The sequence below is a fragment of the Boleophthalmus pectinirostris genome, unplaced genomic scaffold (assembly GCF_026225935.1).
Source record: "Boleophthalmus pectinirostris isolate CB_2022bp ecotype Guang Dong unplaced genomic scaffold, ASM2622593v1 HiC_scaffold_15, whole genome shotgun sequence".
In the NCBI taxonomy this organism is placed as follows: domain Eukaryota; kingdom Metazoa; phylum Chordata; class Actinopteri; order Gobiiformes; family Gobiidae; genus Boleophthalmus; species Boleophthalmus pectinirostris.
In genome coordinates this window covers 7,369,887-7,390,497 of record NW_026571070.1, presented here as the reverse complement: position 1 = coordinate 7,390,497, position 20,611 = coordinate 7,369,887, and the positions used below count along the sequence as shown (strand labels likewise).

General features: G+C 38.2%; 1 protein-coding gene across 1 annotated transcript in view; it reads right to left on the bottom strand.

Annotated features, from left to right (window-relative positions):
* LOC110156593 (cadherin-18) overlaps positions 1-16,215 on the bottom strand; it is a 354,498-nt gene extending 338,283 nt beyond the window's left edge. Inside the window, exon 1 of the mRNA XM_020920794.2 lies at positions 15,982-16,215. Within this exon, the coding sequence (XP_020776453.1) occupies positions 15,982-16,215 (234 nt within the window). The remainder of the gene's footprint in view (positions 1-15,981) is intronic.
* Positions 16,216-20,611: the final 4,396 nt, after the last annotated feature.

Here is a 20,611-nt window from a genome sequence, read left to right as displayed (position 1 = left end):
TTTCTGAAGGATGGGCTGTAATGTACTCGTCTTCGTGGTGATGTTACAGACTGTTCCGCGGATTTGCATCTACCTATCTCGCAGCTCACAGTAAGAATCTATGCATTTTTCAGCAGTAAATGATCAAATAAGAAGCAAGTATAGAGGCTGCTACCTGCTAGTGTTGGAATTATGGAACTTTTTCGGTGGACGGTCTGATACCTGGGTTTCTATGGTGATTAAGGTGAGAGGATGTAACAATAATAACATTTTCATCAGCCAAACCAAGCAAAATATCTATGGAAATGTCTCGTGTATTTTCCACCAGCTTCATAAGTCTGCCCCATCACCAAATCTTCAACCAACAAAGTCGACAAAAGACATAATCTGTCCGTGAAGAATTTATCCACAGTTATTAAGGTAAGAAAGACTAAAACGTAAAGGCGAACAATGACTAGCATTAGTGAACAACTCCTGAGCAAAACTCTCTTTTTTAATTAAGTTTGTGAAGTTTTAAGACACCATATAGTGACAAATACATGACACGAAAAAACCAAACTAATGATACAAACACAAAATATGCCACAAAATAAAAATAAATGAGTACAGACTGACACATGTGTTTGTGTGCACATATTACAGTAGGTTAGGTTATTTTATTCATACTTGTAGGTAAATTTGTTTTGCAGATTTCAGAAGCAGGTCCCGCATTTCACATTTAATTCATCCACATTATATCCAATAACACATATAAAAACACAATTACAAAATAAAGTGTTACAGTGCTCCAGTGCAGAATGGTTTGTTCCATAAACAATTATTTAAATTCATCCATTACACTTGGCTAAAATCACAATAAATATTAAAGGGCCCATCTCATGCAAAATCAACTTTTGAAAAACTTTTGGTTTTTTTTTTTTTTTAACAAATTGCAGAGTATTTCTGCCACCCTCCCATGTGACAATGAACTAAAGTTGCTACAACGATGACACGGCAGCTACACCTATGATGTGTATGACATAACAGAAGAAGCTTTGCACCTGCCCCCCCTCCCCCACTCCACCACCTCCACCTCGCATCGGCTGACAATTCCCACATGAACCACCTAAACAAAAGTGACAGCATAAACTCATTGTTCTACACTGCAGTGAACACGATATAATAAGTTTATCTACTAGTGTTTATTAAAACTTTACCAATCAGTAATGTTCAGCTGATGCAGACGTGGTGCTTGAGCTTCGTGCACCTCAAAGTCGTCATCTGATTCCGGGTCCATCACATGCGGCTGAACGCGCTGTATCACCATGATGAATAAAAGTTTATTCCTACCACTATCAGGGTGCACGCCTGTCTCCCCCTCCCTCCCTGAGATGGTGGAGGAAGGGCGGCTCACTCAGAGCCTACGTCACGTTTAGAGGGCGGAGCCTGTGCTTTCACAGGACGGACGGAGGGATGAGCGATAGTCGGTCTTTCATAGTTCCTGGTCTGTGACTGTCTCCAAGAAATCAGTAAGATTTCATAACTATTGTATAATGGATGTTCCAAAACCCAAATTGTGCTTGTTTATGTGCAGAAGATACAATGTGAAAAGAGTTATTTTGCATGAGATGGGCCCTTTAAATATATATTTTTTTAAAAACACTAAATTTTTTCAAGACAAACATACTAAAATTGACATCTGTAGCGCTGTCTGTAAATTGCTACCCGGGTGACCATCAATACCAAAACCTGCATCAAAAATGAGAATGAAGAATAATTGAACAGATTGATCAGAACCAACCTCGACCGAATAACCTCGGAACCTTGCGGCTGATCTTTCGAAGATTTAATTCACATATGTTAGCGCCTGCTCTTCATCTGGCTTTATAACAAATCAAATTCTGAATGAAGCCTATAGTATTCTAAATAGAGATGTAATGATATCGAAATCTCTCTGTACGACATTTTCTCAGTACGATACTTATTGCAATTTTTTTGTGGAGGTAACAAAACTGAATATAAAATGCCTTGACAAGACTTTAACCCAAGAACAAAGACTTAAAAGTGCTTAAAACTGCTATTTCTTCATGTAGTCTGCACTGAAACGGAGCAAAGGATCATGGTCTATGGAGTTCCCTCAGTTTTTTTAGCTATTGTCGCGCCATAATTATTAATTTAAGCGAAGAGACTTGTAATTCAATATATTGTGATGGTCCGTGATATTACTGTGAGACTTTTGATGATACTATCACAATATTTCCTATCACGAAACACATCCTTTGTAAAACTAACACTTAACCCTAACCCTAACCCAGCGTGTAGTCTTTTGTGCGGCTTTCAAAGTACGACGAGAGCACATTTACTGTACAAGAAAAATTCAATTGTCCTCTGCTGTGAAATACTGGTTGGATTTGCACCAAATACGAGCCTCTTCTTTTCGAGCTAACCTTGCTAACCAGTCTGCAAATTCTTGTATCAGGACGATGACTCACCAAGGCTGCAGGGGGAATTGTTTTGCCTATGCTCGCTTTCAGGGATTTTGTGGTTCATTCACGCATCAAATAATATTAAAACGAAACATGTTCTACCAATAAATAGTCCATTCTCTTCTGTTTTGCCATCCTGTTAAGTACACAGCCGAGTATTCATGCGCTGTGCCTGATTTTCACACTCTTATGAATGTGAAAAACAGAACTATTTTCTTTTTAAACAGTTGGCAGCGGTCCGGAGTTATTCCTCACTCACCTCCTGAGCATCCGGAGAATTCATCACAATGACTTTATAAGCACTCTTCACAACTCTCAAAGACCAGCGCTGAGTTTTACCGCAACGATAAACCAACATGCTAATGGGTAAACAGATGAACATAAGTTTCTTGGTGTTATTAACGATCGCGGGTCATCAAACTAAGGCCCGTGGACTGATTCCGGCCCACCACGCCTCTTTTTTTTTTTTTTTTTCTTTTGTTGATTTTTTTTTTTCAATTAAAAGATTATATTTAAATCATTATATGACGTATTTACATTTGTCACAAAATGTATTATTATTATTATTATTATTATTACTACTACTACTATTACTTATTTTATTTTTTTTCATTTTGTAGATTTTTTTCAATTAAATGATTATATTAAAATAATTATATGACGTATTTACATTTGTCGCCAAATTTTCCGAAGAATTTTTGTCACCTATGCCTACATATACTACTGATTTTGATTCCTATTATTCTGTTCTGCTTTAGTTTAGACCTGTAAATTGGCTTATTGCTCATTTCATTTTCACCTTGACCTAAAAAAAATGTGCACCTGGATAGACTTAAGAGCTGGCAAGTTGATCTATTACTCACATAAAAAACTAAATTTAAATTATAATATATTTATTTTATAGGCCTATTCATTTGGCTTTCATTAAGCGCTGCACACAGTTATTATTAATACAGTTGTTTTTAATATTATTATTGTTAATATCGTTGGGCATACCTACAATTTGTAATTTTTCACTCTTCTTTGCCAGTGTCAGTCACTATTTACTATCTGCTATTTGGTCGTAATGCGCCGCTAATGAGGCTAACTGTCACATCTCGAGCAGAAGTAGGACCAAAAACTGCATTTCCAAAGTTGTTTAATAAACCAAACAATGACCAAACACAAAAATTCAAACAGACATGACACTAATAATGACAATGAACCAAGAAAGGGCAGAGGAGAACACACGGTATATATGCACGTAAATGAGACACGGGTGAGACACATTAGGGGGGGACAACAATCAATACAACAGGAAGTCAAAACACACGGCTAAAGAAATACTAAATAAAACCGCGGCAAAAATAGTAAAATAATTCCGTGAAAATTAACACCATGACACCAACTGGAATATTAAGTGTTTCCCAAATCCTATCGGGGGATAAAAATACGCGAGGTTACGCACTGTGTTTGACCACTATCGTGTTTCTTGCCTCCAACCAAAATATTTCCCAGCATGCAACGCGGGCTTTTAATAACAATGACATCAGCTGAAACTCGCCTATAGGAAGAAGGGAAATAACGTCTTTCCCCTTAATAATTTTCACCAAAAATTCTCTTTGTTCCGGCTTTAAATCCTCGATCTCGGGAATCGTTACCAACACAGAATGTCTGTCTTCGTCTACATCCATCTCGACCGCTTTGTTTACTGTTGTGCTGTACCACAAAAGGGACCCAGACAGACACTTGAGTTTGACGTCACGGCTTCACAGCTCTTCGTTGATTGGCCGGTGCGTGGTCTACAACTTCCGGGGTTCTTAAAAAATGTCTAGTGTATTCCGATTCCTGACTTAGTCGCTGGAAAGAAATTAAATTGAGGTGGTGCGAGCCTGGCTAATGAACACCTGAACTGATCACAGGTTCCTGAAAACGTGCTGTTTAAATCCATTTTTTATTTTTTCTTGGGTTTTCAGATGATCTTAAAACTATTTGGTAGTTAATTGCTAATGGGTGCATCATGTCACCATGGTAACTTCTAAACATCCTGCCATACACATACATGTGGAACACCCCCAGCGTGACCTCACTGCGAAGTATCAATGAACCGCCTTAAATTTCGATGCAGAAAGTAACTGTCTCATTGTGGACTCATTTTGACCTCAATAGCTGCTTATACAACATATCTGCACCGGGACAAGAACTATTTTGCTCAAATACACGGAAAACTCCCAGGTTTATTCAATAATCTAACATTCAAAGTGCAATTGTGTTCGGTATTGTGCTTTTTTCTGCCGCTTGGGTCTTTCCTTAAGCATGTCATCCCCATTTTCACTTCAGATTGCGCTGTTGTTGAAACGCAGACACGTGCTATGGACTTGTCTGCATCGGCGCGCTCATCCCGTGTGGTTTCAGGGATTAGCCTGTGCCTGAGTGCCTGGAATAATGATCAGAGCAGCGCAGAAACACATTTTACCATTTCAGGAGATAAGGGCCAAGCAATCTGCAGACCCAGGACTTAACCAAGCTCCCCTGGCTTTATGTAGAGCTGACAGGAGAAATAGAAAAAAAAAAAATCACTACCAACCGACAACCAAACCTCGCGCGAAAGTGAAGGGAACACCCAGAACTAGATATCCGTTAAGACTTAAATTACAGCAACAAAATGTTCTGACTTGGCTTGTCCCGAGTGGGTAGCCAACCATATGCCAATTTTCAACAAGAAGAGCAAATCTGGGAGGGTATAGCCACAAAAAAACCACATGTACTGATATTACAGGTCGAACCGCTAACCGAATTACGCAAAAAATGAAGGGAACACCTAGAACTAGATATCCGCTAAGACCTAAATTACACCGACAAGCCATTCTAACCACAAGGCTATCTTAGCATGTCCTGATTGGGTAGTCAACCACAAAATAGTGCATTTTTCAATTACAAGAAGAGCAAATCTGGCAGGAAACTAGCCACAAAGAACCCACAGACATCGATATTGTAAGTCCAACCGCTCACCGAACCAGATCAACCATGACTAAATCCGTTATGACCTAAATTACGTTGACAAAATGTTCAAACCACAAAGGGATCTAGTTTAGCATGTACAGATGGGGTACAGAGTTGCCAGATGGGCTTCGTTTGACTAGATAATATTTGGGCTACTTTCAACAAGTTTGGGCGTTTTTTTTGTTTTCGCACCAATCCGCGCGATACACAATAACACAATAACTCAATAACATGACAAACCGTATGGAACTTTCACTTCGGTCCAGTCTTATGGAGGTGGTCCGGCCTGGGCACAAATGACTGGATGTCCGCTACGTTCAGACGTCCCGCAGCTGCAGAGATTCAATTCTTCGAGGTATGAGTGTCAGTCTCTGTGTTTGCCACCTGTTCTTGCAGAAGCCGAGAATATAGCCGACCACTGATGATATTTATTTTTATGCTTGATGAAAACGCTGTTCTTATGTTTTACAGAACATTTTTTCTCAATTTTAAAAAGCCAATAGATTATGTTATTGATTATGTTTATTCAAATATTAGGCAATTTATTTTTATTTTTTTTCTGTGATGAATAAATACTGTTACATAATAATCTTACATTTAACATGTTTTCATGTTTTTTTGTTTTTTTTTTTGTTTTTTTTAAAAGCCTACTGATTAAATAGTCTATAACATTTTTATTTAAATTTTAAATTGAGTTTTTTATGTAATAATTGAAAATGATGTTTTCTCAATACTGGCAATGTTTAAGAAAAAAAAACAACAACAATGGATTATATACGTTTATTCAAAGATTAAATGATTTCTGTGACAAAACGTTGTTTTGTTTTTTTTGGGGGTTTTTTTTTTGCTGAAGAGGGCGGATTTTCAAACGTGTTTGGGCGAAAATCACTAAACCCAATCTGGCAACACTGATTCGGTAACTAACCACTAAATGCTAAATGTCAAATATAAGAGGAGCAAATCTGGCAGAGTACTAGCGACAAATAATGTACATGCACTGATAATGCAGGTCCAACCGCTAACTGAACCATACAGAACCAGAGATCAACCGTGATTAAATATCCATAAATCAGGGGTCCCCAACCCCCTGGACGGCAACCAGTACTGGGCCATGGGTCGTTTGGTACCAGGCCAGAAATAGCGCGCACCTCTCTTCCGTACGCCACGCAGACCCCCCAGTCCCCCCTCCTGTACTTTGCGCGGACCGTTCCTCTTCCCGTACGCTGCGCGGGCTGCACCACTAAACCAGGACTAAACCAGGTCCGTGACACAAAAAAGGTTGGGGACCACTGACCTAAATTATGTCACCAATGTGTTCAAACCACAAAGCATGTACAGATTGGGTAAATGACCACTATATGTCAAATTTTCAACTATAAGAGGAGCAAATCTGGCAGCATACTAGTAACAAATACCGTACATGCACTGATAATGAAGGTCCAACCGCTAACCGAACCAGAGATCAACCATGATTAAATATCCGTAATGACCTACATTATGTTGACAACGTGTTCAAACCACAGGACGACCCAGCTTAGCACGTCCTGATTGTTTTTTGTTTTTTTTCAACAAGAAGAGCAAATCTGGCAGCGTAATAGCCAAGAAATCACATAAGATGATATTGTAGGCCCAAGCGTTAACAGAACCATGTATCGTGCAAACGTGAAGAGAACAAACATGATTAGATATCTGCTAAGACCTAAATTAAGTTGACAAAACGGTCTAACCACAAGGTGACCGAGCTTAGCATGTCCTGATTGAGTAGCAAACCACAATATACTAATTTTCAACAAGACGAGCAAATCTTGGCAGCGTACTTCACTTTATTAGATCCCCGAGGGGCAATCGTTTTGCAGCAATAACAAACAATTCATACAACCACACAGTTCATGACAACGGACAAGGACATAAGAATAAAAACACCATGATAAAAAGAATCATTTAAATAAGTCAGAAGTTAAATAAGTGCGATGGGACAATGTCGTGCAGCACAATAGATCTTTTTCACAACGGCGGGAAGTGTCACGATGTAGGGTAAACGTCACTTACATTAATGCTTTTCGATATCAAAATATGTATGGAAATGTCACCAAATTTTCATCCAACAAGGTCCACAAAGGATAAATGCTCTCCTAAGAAGAATTTATCCACAACTATCAAGGTACGAAAGATAAAAACGAACAACAGTAATAGCAAACTACTGAGCAAAAATAACATTATCCATCTTTATTTGTTTTGTTTAGCACATTTTATAAAAAAGACCATTTAAAAAATAAATAAAAATAAAAAATAAATAAATAAATAGCAGAATTATGTTCCAACCAAGAGGAAACTAACAGAATAAATAAATAAAATGATAATAATAATAATAATAATAATCAATGAACAAAAATATTAAATAATACAATACAATACAATACATAAAAGACTAAAAAAATCAAATAGATAAAAACTATAAATAAATAAATACAATAAAATGAATAAAAAACACAGAGGACCATACAATTCATGCGGTGTTAAAAGCCAGAGAATAATGGTCATGAATAAAACATAAGTAACTTGTTAACTCAGACTGATTCTGGAATTAAATTTAAAAATTGATTTCATGATGTAAATATTGGCGCAGACAGAGAGATTTGTGCTGTTTAAATGCTAGACATGTAATCTGTGAACATCTGTAGCATTTAAACTGCTCAAATCTCTCTATCTATGCAAATATCTACATCAAGAAATACATTTTTTAGTTTAATTCTAGATTCGGTCTGAGTTCACAAGTTTCTTATTAACAAATTACTTATTACTGATGTTTTATTCATGTCCATACGTTAGTTTTGCTCAGGAGTAATTCACTAATGCTTCGTCTTTGTTCACCTTACCATTTTCGTTTTTCTTACCTTGATAGTTGTTGATAAATTCTTCGTGGAGAGAATATGTTCTTTGTCGACCTCGTTGGATGAAGAGGTATGAAGCTGGTGGAAAATACGCGAGACATTTCCACAGACATTTCGCCGAAGAAAATCATTAACCGGAAATCCTGCGAACCAACAGCGGGGCACTTTGAGCTGTTGTGAAAAAGGTCTGTGGTATTCGCTTTATACTTTATTTGGAAGGCCAATAACGGTAGGGACAAAATGATTTATTAGTCCTGATTTTGGAGCTTCAACCACTAACCGAACCATGCCTTGCACAAAAGTGAAGAGGACAGCCACGACTAGTCATCCATTAAGACCCAAATTACGCTGACAAAATGTTCTGACGACAAGGCGAACTAGTTTAGCATGCTCAGATTGGGTAACCGACCATAATATTAAAATTTTCAACAAGAGGAGCAAATCTGGCGGCGAACTAACCAACAAACCACACGCACTGATATTGTAGGTCTAACCGCAAACCAAACCAAAGGGAAAACTCACGACTAGCTATCCGATAAGACCGGAATTACATCGACAAAACGCTCCAACCACGAGGCGACCCACTGGGTAACCAACCACAATATGTTCAACAAGAAGAGCAGATATGGCAGCGTTACTAGTCAAGAACCCACGCGCTCTGATATCGCAGGTCAATTTTTGCTGGTTGGCTGGAGGAAGCTATTTTTGTTCAACCTTCGTGACACACTGGAGACAGGTGAACAGGCCAAGAATACACTAGTGCTCCTACGGAAAGCCTGAGCGGACATTTTAAAGGCAGATTGAGAGAAATGTAGCGGTGAAATAGAGCGACCTTGGCACTTAGTGTGAATTAAATTGTACTGAATTGTAAAAAAAAGGTTAAGTTTCTTAGTTTTAGTTTTATGTTTTGGGTGAAAAAATGCAAAGCACACTCAGATGGCCGATATTCAAAAGCTTTTCTTATTTTTAAATAAGGTTTCAGCAAAAGCAGGTTTGTCACATCATTTTTCTTGCTTTGGACCACAATATTCTTTTGTACTCAATGCTACACACTCTTCAGTATTGAATGGAATGGCGCATTTTGTCAGATAGCCATGGACACTTTTGCATGCAATATAGATGTAACAATAACCAAAATATCGTGATGTCGTATCGTCAAAGTTCTAACAATAATATCATGGACCATCACAATATATATCGAATTACAAGTCCCTTTGCTTAAATTAAGAGTTATGGTGCAGTAATAACTAAAAACAGACAGAGGGAACTACATAGACCATGATGCTTTGCTCCATTTCAGTGCAGACTACAAGAAGAAATAACAGTTCTACGCATTTTTAAGTCTTAGTTCTTTGGATTAAGTCTTGTCAAGGCATTTTAAGAGGAACCTAAAGAAAATATCATAATAAATATCGTACCGTGAGATGTATATTGTGAAAATATCGTACAGAGAGATTTGGATATTGTTGCATCGCAGCAAGAAGGTTCCGGGTTCAGTCCTTGGGGCGCCAGGGCCTTTCAGTGTGGAGTTTGCATGTTTCTCCCCGTGTCTGGATGGGTTTCCTCTGAGTGCTCCGGTTTCCTAGACAGGCTTGCGCCACCTAGTGCCTTTGCTCAATTTCATTTCTCTCCAGCAACTAGATCAGGAATCAAAATACACTAAACGGTTTGCAAAAACCCTGGAAGTGCAAGTTCGGGCACCAGCCAATCAGCGAAGAGTCATACATTCTGTGTTGGCAACGATTCCCAAGATCGAGGATTTAAAGCCGGAACAAAGGGAATGTTTAGTGAATTTCATCAAGGGGAAAGACGTTATTGCCCTTCTTCCTACGGGATTTGGGAAAAGCTTAATATACCAGTTACCCCAGTTAGAAGCACATTACAAACGTCACGACCAAATAGCAGCGATTGGTTAAATGATAAAAAATACCCGCGTGCCGTCGAGCGAACGAATTCTAACTCTGCAAGAACAGACGGTTTCTACAACATAAAACGAAGCGAAACCGGCTGATGAATCTGGCTACCGGTTTCCCCGATCAACCCAAAACATGCTACACAGGTCTCCAGGAAAGTCAATTAAATACAATCAATCAATGAACCTGCCCAGGGACGACAGGTGGAAATGAGCACTGGTGCTACAATCTGGTACAGTGCATCTCTTCCGTTACGGTTAATGTATATTGTGCACTGTTCCTGTCTCATTAAATAAATAAACTAACCAAAACTAACCACAACATAGCAATAAATATTGTACTGTGAGGTTCATACCGTGACAATATCATATCGTGAGACTTGGATATCAATACACCCCTATCATGCATTCATCACTGAGGCAATTCTGTGTATGAAAACATCAAATCCCACTCACTAAAGATCAAACTGAAAGAAACTACATGTCCTTATTGTTAGAAAGAAAAAAGGACTACAATCACAACTGACCCTGGGTTGCACAAAGAGGACACATCCACGTTTTTCTCATTCTCAGTAAATGTACGAGCCTCATGTGAAAGCTCAGAACCTCCAGAATTCCCTCCCTGAGCTGCAGAGGCTTCACTAGCACTGCCTCATGAACTGCTGCAGGTTCTGGGGTTTAGGTAGCGACCATTCAGAACAGTAGGGCTGGTATCATTAAAAATTTGCCAATACAATACATACCTCGATATATAGGCCATGATACGATACATTTTTATTATTTTTATTTATTTATTTCGGTCACAGGTATATTTTGACATTAATTCATAAACAGTCATATTTAACATATACAGACCGAAAAGGTGCAGGCTGAAGCTTAAGCTTATTATGCCCTTTACCCTTTATTCCTTTGTCAGAGCTTCATCTTGACACCAGTTCATCTTCATAAAATACAGCAGGAAGAAACAAGCAAATCAGTAAACAGAACAACAAAGTTCTACAGCACAAACTAAGTCTCATGTTCCATGTATCTGTCCAGAGTTAAACATTTAAACTTCTTTATGAAGTGAAAGAAAGTGGTGCACAGTTTTTAGGTTTTCTGTACAGTTGTTCCAGAGCTCCACCCCTTTAACAGATTTACAAAATTTCATAATGTTTGTTCTGATTTCTTTTTAATAAACATGTGTCGTGCCTCTGAGCTCTCTTTCGGATTTTGAACATGTTCTGTAACGATTTCGACAGGAGATTGTTGTTTACTTTGAACATGATTTTAAGAGTGTACAGGTCGACTAAATATCTCGATACAGTGATGGCTGTGATAATACAAGTCTTTGTTAAACAACTTTTTGCGCAAAGTGAATATGAATTTTAGTCCTCAAAACAGTGAAAATGTCAAATGTGCTGCATCAACAAGTTTCCTTCCTCTAAACAAGCAACAAAATTGTATAATTTAGTAAAATATACCAAAAAATACTCTTGGTGATATATCGATACAGCAGCCCATGATATCAATACTGTATCATCACATTAAGCGATACGATATAGCGATATTTCAATATTTTTGCACACCTCTACAGAACAGAGAGAGGCATTTTTTAGTTTCAAACCAACTGGATTTCAGCAGAGAAACTGGCAACCCAAACGAGAGACACAAATGAGGCTCTTTCTGTTGTCTGATTGGATAATCGTCTTGGGAATTAAAACATCAAATTATAACATCAAGAGCTAGTCCATCATATCCAGTGTTTTTGTAATTCAGACTAAAACAGAATCACAGTCTTTATCCGTAAAAGCTGTTATTTGTTTGACCACGTTTACGTATCGAGGGACAGGGATTGCCCAAGTTTGTAAAATTTAAAATAAAAACATTACTGAAACAGAACTCTTAAGGGCATTTGGCTTCGCTTAATAATTGAATTCTAGCCCTGAATTGTTAATATACTGTGGTACGTATAAAAACAAATCATTAAACGGTGCTTTTGTTTCATCTGGATTTTTTTTGGCTCCTTTTCTTCGAAACAAAGAACAACGTGGGCACAGTGTCTTGCCTAAGGACACAAAACCACCCTCTAAAATATTACTATATACGCTTTCTCAGCTCTTTGTGGGAAAACGCCTGGAAGGAGAATTTTATAAGTCAAAATAGTTCTTAGAGGCTGCAGAATTTGCTAATAACCTTGTGCGATATGGTTTTAGCCGCAGTGGGTTGGGTGAATATTAAGGTAATGTGTTGTTTTTGAACAGTCTAATGAGATGTACCAGCTCGGACAATATAAAAGCAGAAAAACACAGGGATAAGTACCACATTTCCACATCAGAAGATCCATAAAAAAGCATGAAAATTACGCTGATAATGCACTCTACCTGACTAGAACAGCTTGCTCTGACTCTATCTCTTTCCTCAATAAATAGAAGTAGGAGGAAAACTGCAAACTACAGCAGGTTCCCCGGGATCAAAAGATGTATTTTAGTACGGAGATAGTAATACGTCTCCTACAGCTCCCATGTGTTCTTCACTGGTTTCATTTCATCAAGTCCTTGGTTTGGATTAATGGGTGTCAAGATGAGGATACAATAATTACATAAAAATTTACATTAAACTGGACTTGGAAACTTTCCTGGCGGGGTCTACAAACGTCCTTCTGTCCAAATTTTACAAGATTATAACAGCTTTGCCTTGAATATTTTACAGAATGGCAATAAACTATCTAAATCTATCATACAATTTTTCGATTGCGAGTGTTTATTGCTAAAAAATGCAATGAAACTGGTGGCGTCGCTTGCTTGTCTTCATGGAAATAAAGATGTTTGATGCTGCTCTACTGTGGAACATTTATGGGAAGGCAAAGTCTTCACAGAGACAAACAGAAGAGGCCCAAATTTTAATATTTTCCAAATTAAGCAACCCTAACTGTTGTGATAGCTTGTTGTCAGTACACACTTTCTTTCTGTACCATTATTTTTTATTTGACTTTTGCTTTTGGAGGGCATGATTGCAGAAACTAGTCACTAAATTCAAGGACATTCTGCATGTTTTAGTTCAGGGTATCCCCCAGGTTTGACGACTCCAAATTTAAGACTTTTTAAAGACCTTTTTAAGACCACTTAAATGAAAATTAAGACCAACATCGCACCCACTATGCAGGCAAAAAACACCAGATCCAATTCTAATAATGACCAACCAACTACAATACTATATTTAGAATCTAAGAGCCACTGTGGATTAAACCTACACTTCCTCATGATCCATCCAGTTCATCCAAGTATTGTTTGCGTATACTCCACTTTCACATTGTTTTGTTGTATATATTTTCTCCCTTCCATTTAACATTGACCGGTTGAGTATACAAAAAAATAGGCTAATGAAAGTTAAGACTTTTGTGAAAAAATAAGACTTGGACAAGATAATTTAAGACTTTTTAAGGCCTTAAAGGTTGTATGGAGGATTTTTTTTTTTTTTTTTTTTGTTTCAAATTGTCAATGATAGCAATATAGAGGTGCAGTAGCCTTGTAATTATGATGACCAAAAAAAAGAGAATAAAAATTCATCAACTCTGGACGTGGTGGGGCTAAACATTTGCCAATAGATAACGACACTGCCTCGTTATCTGTGAGCTGACAGGCTGTCAATCAAACTCCCTACGTTTCTAGCGTAACTGACTTGCCTGCGCGCCGCCGGTACGTGGTTTACGTACGACTGTCACGCAGTCCACAGACGCAAGACGCACAGACGCTGTTTACTCCACCAACGCAACAGTTCTTAGCGGCTTTTTTTGACCTATATCTTCCTCGCAGTTCGCACAAAGTTTATTGCAATGGCGACAAGAATCCAGGAGCAGTTCGCCGCAAAAGAAAGTCCGTTTTTGAGGTCGCTGAAAGAAGAAGACAAGGGGAAAAGCAGTGAAACCAAACTAAGGTGATTCTTGAAGATTCATTCCAGCGATGGCGCGACTGAAGCAGACGAAGGGTCTAAAGACTGACGCACTGGTCGCCACATTACTTCTGGACAGGTCACTTCTGCTTATTATGAAAACATACTTTATTTCCAAGAGTTAGACAAACGTTTTTCAGGACACGAATGCGATATCCTATGTCTGAAAACTTAATTTTCAAGGCAAAGAAAGAGTCCGCTTGCTGCTGCGTGTTGTAGTAGTAGCTAGTTCATTCGCACGGAATCTCTGCGCCCCCTTCTCTGCCCGTTCCACTCTTCTCCCTGCTCCTCACGGAATCTCCACGCACCGCTCCCCTCTCCTCTCCTCTCTCCTCTCTCCTCTCTCCCTGCTCCGTTCTTCTCCCTGCTCTCACTTCTCGTCCGCGCACGAAATATCCGCGCACTCCGCTCCCCCCGCTCCTCACTTCTCCGTCTTGCCTAACCAACACTGTAGTTAGTTGTTTACAAGTCATGTGCAGCACCGGCTGTAAACAAACCTGTTTCTGGCGTAAGGAGGAGGCGGGAGGAGGCGTTTCTACGTAGGAGCTGTAGGGGAGGGGGGTGGTTTCACGCATGTGCAACATTTGAAAAAGGACAAACAGTCGCTGGATTTCTCGTTCCTTGGAAAATCCTCTATACAACCTTTAATTTAGGAACATAAAATTTAAGACCTTTTTAAGACTTTTAAGACCCCACGGCTGCCCTGTAGTTTGATTTTGTAAGTTAATTTTACTTTCACCAAAGATCTGACCCATTGCAACGCCGCTGGGTGATATGAGCTTGAGCTTCATGGTAAATACAGGGTTCCCGCTCTTTTTCACTGACAAAACTTCTAAACTTTTGAATAACTTTTTCATATTTTGGCTTTTTAACATTCCAAATACTGTCAATGTGTTTACTGTTGTCTCTTTTAAACAAAAGGCGCAGACATTCGGAAATAATCATACCAGCCTAATGAGAACTTAACAAAACACTGTAGTTGCGTGAAAGAGATACTAAAATTCCATAACTTTTTGAAAACTTTCATTGAATTTACAAAGTTGCACATCTGTGGGAACCCTGTAAATAGTAAATTACCCTATAATTATTTATGTTATAAGTTGACAGGAAAAAAACAGCACAGCCCCAGACACAGACAAATCTCAACGAAGAACGCTCAAATATGGTGCCTCTTGTCACTTCTCCATCAAATGAATATCGTATTTTCTGGACTATAAGGTGCACTTAAAATCCATAAATTTTCTCAAAAATCGACAGTGCGCCTTATAATCTGGTACATATTAATTCTGGTTGTGCTTACTGACCTCGAACCGATTTTATGTAGGACACGGCACTCAAAAATCTGTCAGAATCAAAGTTTTTGGAGCGCTTACACTTTATTTAAATGAGCCATGTGGTTTTAACTTTCGTTTCTGTAAAATGTAAACAAATGTGCGCAAAGCTGCATTAAACACATTATTACTCCATTTATATTTGAGTACTCCATGTAGAAAAAAAAACTAAACTTAATCTTCCACCAACATTCAAATTTATAATACACTTTCACCAAGACAAGGCAACCCCGGGCGAATTACGCCACGATCTGCCAATGGATCGTGGACGCCTGGGCTAAGGGATCAGTCTCAAGTGTCGTCTGTTTGTTTTGCTTAATGTGCCTTAAATCTGATGCAACTTATGTATGAAAACAGACGAGAGAATTCAACATTATTGATATTGCGATTTATAATCAGGTGCACCTTATAGTCCAAAAAATACGGTAGACATTGTACATAATTCAAGGCAAAACTTCAAACCGCAGTGTACTCGCAGTGTAGATTCTTACCTTTCCAACATACTGTGCGTCTGGCCCCATGTGTTCTTCTAAAACAAAGAACTGGTTCCAGATCCAGCCTCGTTTGGGTCTATGGTGCACCTCCTTCTCATCGTTGGGCAGTTTGGTTTGGTTCTTAGCGGTCGGGACTTTAGCCGCGACATGATGGCTGGCCCCGCAGCACCTCTGGATAAAGCAGAGACACACCAAAACGGGGCAAAGGGAGGAGGAAGCCGGTATCCTCATGGCGAAGTTTGTAAAATCCCTTTATCGGAATTCGGATGGAACCTCCCACCAACTCCCATGCAATCTCCTCTTCAATAGCCACTGCTGCAAAACGTGATCCGACCAAAAAAATACGTTGTTTTTGTTTTTGTTTTTTAAATCCGCGTTGAGTCCAGCGAGTTTCGACGGTATCCAAACAGATTCATGGTTGGAGAAAAGTTGAAGAAAAGACTTTTATACTTTACATTATTCCCCCCAAAAAACGTCGAAGCTGCGTCGAGGAGTTCGGCTGAGTTTCACCAAAAGTTAATCCCGGAAGCCATTTTGGAATTCCTAAAAAGAGAAAGAACAGAAAGGGAGATTAGTATGATGGATATTAGCCGCTAAATGTCCGCTAATTCCTTCCAATTAAGTCGCAAGTGACAAATCCGCCAAGATGAAAACGTGCATGCGGTGGCGATAAGGTACAAAGGGATAACAAGGCATTTCAGAAGGCGTTTGGAGCGTTTGAAAAGGTCATTTAAAGGTTGCAGGTGCTTTTAAAGTGAATATAATAAGTTTTCATGTTTTTCTAATTGTGGCTCGGTTTGACAGGATCGTATCTGTGCTCAAAATGAACAGAGTTTTACATCAGTTAAAGGTGCATTGTGTAACTTTTAGGTTAGATATGTTATTGCATCATCTACCTTACATTTATTCAATTATAGATAATTTTAGAGCTCAAAAATATCAAAAAACAGGCGTTCTGACTGTGAGCGGGGTCGTTTCTCCATAGATCTGACCTGTAACTTGGTCTGGTTTGGTCTCCATGAAGATAGAAAGGTTTAATACCACACAGAAAAGTTACACAATGCAGATTTAAGTGGCAGTTTGTGGGAAAAAGTGCAAAAAACTAAAAAGTAGAGGTGAGTTCTAAAGTGGAATAACTATACGCAGTGTTGGGAAAGTGACTTTTAAAATGTATTCCCCTACAAATTACAGATTACATACCCCAAAATGTAGTTTGCAACGTAATCCATTAAGTTACTTAAGGTGAGTAACGTAATCTGAATACATTGGATTACTTGGTTTGCTGTAGAGAAGCAAAGACTAGGACATCTTCACATAGGATTTTTTGTCTGCTAAAAGACAATAAAAAGCCCAGACTTTACTTAACCGTATTAAAAATATTATTGATAGAAGAGAAGGAGACGCAGCATGATTTAGTCCTGGTTTAGTCCTGTTCAAGACATAGTTTAGACCTGGTTTTAGTCCTGGTTTAGTCTTGGTTTAGTCCTGGTTTAGACCTGGTTTGGAACTGGTTTGGACCTGCTTTAGTCCTGGTTTAGACCTGGTTTGGACCTGGGTTTAGTCCTGGTTTAATGTCCAGCAATGAGAGGAATTACTGGGGGGAAAAAAAAAAAAAGGATATAGCCCAAAATGTGAAAACAGGAAAATACCTCTGTGTAATCCATTTATTTCAACAAAGTAACTGTACTCTAATTACCACTCACTTAAACAGTAACTGTAACCGAATACAGTTACTCATAATTTGTACTCTGATTATGTAACTCTGGTACATATAATCTGTTACTCCCCAACATTGACTATACGTTTGTTATCAACACAGAAATCCAAAATCCAAAGACAATTTATTTATTTATTTATTATTTTTTTTTTGGGCAGTTTAAAGTTTAATTTAACAAAATAAAAGTGTTGTTGTCATTTACTTTTATTAGTGTAATTATAGCTTTTGTGTAATTTTAAGTTTTTGACCTTATTAACATCATGGTTGCTGGGAAACAGTTATGGAATTACGTTCACCCAAATGATAAAACTTAGATAAAACTAATAAATTTAAAAATAGGCAAGATCTTTTATAAAATAGTGATAGTATGTACAACTTTCTTTAGGTGGAAATTCACCTGCCTGGTTCCATGGAAATAGAAAGATAAAACCATACTTCAGAACGTTTTTTTTATGCAATCCTGAGTAGGCAAAGGGACAAGGTTTCCATGGAAACAAGCAGAAGATCCAATAAGAGTCAGGTTTGTGGAGATGCAAGCCGGCTTAGAGTAAGGATGGAGTTTTTTTTTTTTTTTTTTTTTTTTCTGTGTGTTTCAGCGCACTAAAAATGTCCATAATAATATATAGTTTTTAAAAGTTACAAAGTTACATCCGGGTGCTTTAACTAAGTTTTAGAAATGAGTAGCATAACCTGTCACTTTAAGGTTGAAACTGTCACACTGAGTAACAGATCGTGCCCCAAGGAGTCAGATTTGTGCAATAAAAGTGTCCGTCATAAAAAAAAAACAAAAAAAGTATATTTCTTGGCCATAAAGTTTCATACTTGGGGCTACTTTTTAGTGAAACGAGGAGTCTAAACTGTCACTTTAAAGTTAAAACTGTCATGCCGCGTAACAGATAATGCCCCAAGAAGTCAAAGGAGTACGAGACAAAGTGCAAATGGAGCTGGCGTTCATAAAATCTATGAGGGTGGAAAGTCACCTGCTTGATTCCATGGAAAGAGAAAGATGAAACCATTCTCCATGCAGATAGATACTTTTTATGCAATCCTGTATAAGCAAAGGGACAAAATTTCCATGAAAACAAGCAGAAGATTAAAAAAGAGTCAGGTTTGTGAAGATGCAAGCCCGCTCAGAGTAAGGATGGATGTTTTTCTGTGATTTTCAGCGCCATAAAAGCATCCATCATGAAAAAAAAAGTATATTTATTGGTCAAAAAGTTACATACAGGGACTTTAACTACTGTTTAGTGACATGATTGGATAAACTTGTCATGCTGAGTAACGTATAGTGCCCCAAGAAGTCAAAGGAGTACGAGACAAAGTGCAAATGGAGCTGGCGTTATAAAAAAATCTATGAGGGTGGAAAGTCACCAGCTTGATTCCATGGAAACAGAACAATAAAACCATATTTCGGAACATTCTGCATGGAGGTAGATACTTTTTTATGCAATCTTGAGTAGACAAAGGGACAAGATTTCCATGGAAACAAGCAGAAGACCCAAAAAGAGTCAGGTTTGTGAAGATGCAAGCCCGCTCAGAGTAAGGATGGATGTTTTTTCTGTGATTTTCAGCGCAATAAAAGCATCCATCATGAATAACAGTCTAAAAACAGTAAATTCTTGTGGCCAAAAAGTTACATACTGGGGCTTTAACTACTTTTTAGTGACATGAGTAGACTAACCTGTCATGTTGAGTAACGTATAGTGCCACAAGAAGTCAAAGGAGTACGAGACAAAGTGCAAATGGAGCTGGTGTTATAAAAAATCCATGAGGGTGGAAAGTCACCTGCTTGATTCCATGGAAACAGAACAATAAAACCACACTTCGGAACATTCTCCATGCAGATAGCTACTTTAAATGCAATTGTGATAAAGCAAAGGGACAAGATTTCCATGGAAACAAGCAGAAGATCCAAAAAGAATAAGGATGGATGTTTTTCTGTGATTTTCAGCGCCATAAAAGCATCCATCATGAAAAAAAAAAGTATATTTCTTGGTCAAAAAGTTTCATACTGGGACATAAACTACTTTTTAGTGAAACGAATAGTCTAACCTGTCATACGCACTTAAAAGTGTTACTCAGCGTGACAGTTTCAACAAATAGTGCCCCAAGAAGTCAAAGGAGAACAAGACAAAGTGCAAATGGAGTTAGAGTTCTTAAAATCTATGAGTGTGGAAAGTCGCCTGCTTGATTCCATGGAAAAAGAACAATAAAACCATACTGGAACATTCTCCGTGGAGACAGATACTTTTTTATGTAATCTTGTCTCGACAGAGGGACAAGATTTCCATGGAAACAAGCAGGAGATCTAATAAGAGTCAGGTTTGTGAAGATGCAAGTCTTGCTCAAAGTAAGGATGGAGGATTTCTCTATTTTTCAGTGTCCATAATGGAACAAAAAAAGTTACATATTGGGATTTTAACAAAGTTTTAGTGAAATGAGTAGTCTAACCCATTGTTTCCCAAAGACTGGATCGCAAGAGATTTTTTTGGGGTCGCCTTGTCACGATCTGCATGTAGGTCTGCAATGCTCCTCACTTTTTCAGCAGCACCGCCTTGCCTACCCAATTTTGATGACGGTTTTTCACTGTTAAAAAACTTGAGTACCGTATTTTTGGGACTATAAGGTGCACTTAAAATCCCTTAATTTTCTGAAAAATCTACAGTGCGCCTTATAATTCAACACGCCTTAATGTATTATTCATTCTGGTCGTGCTTACTTACGCGAACCAATTTTCACATATATTCCACTGAGTCATGTTCTTTAGTCCGACAGAAGCTGAAGGAGTGAGCTGTTTTTTTGTTTTTTTTTTTTAAATGATCGTTTCTAGTTTATGCAAATTAGTCATGTGGTTTTAAGTTTCGTTTCTGTAAAATGTAAACAAATGTGTGCAAAGATGGATTAAACACA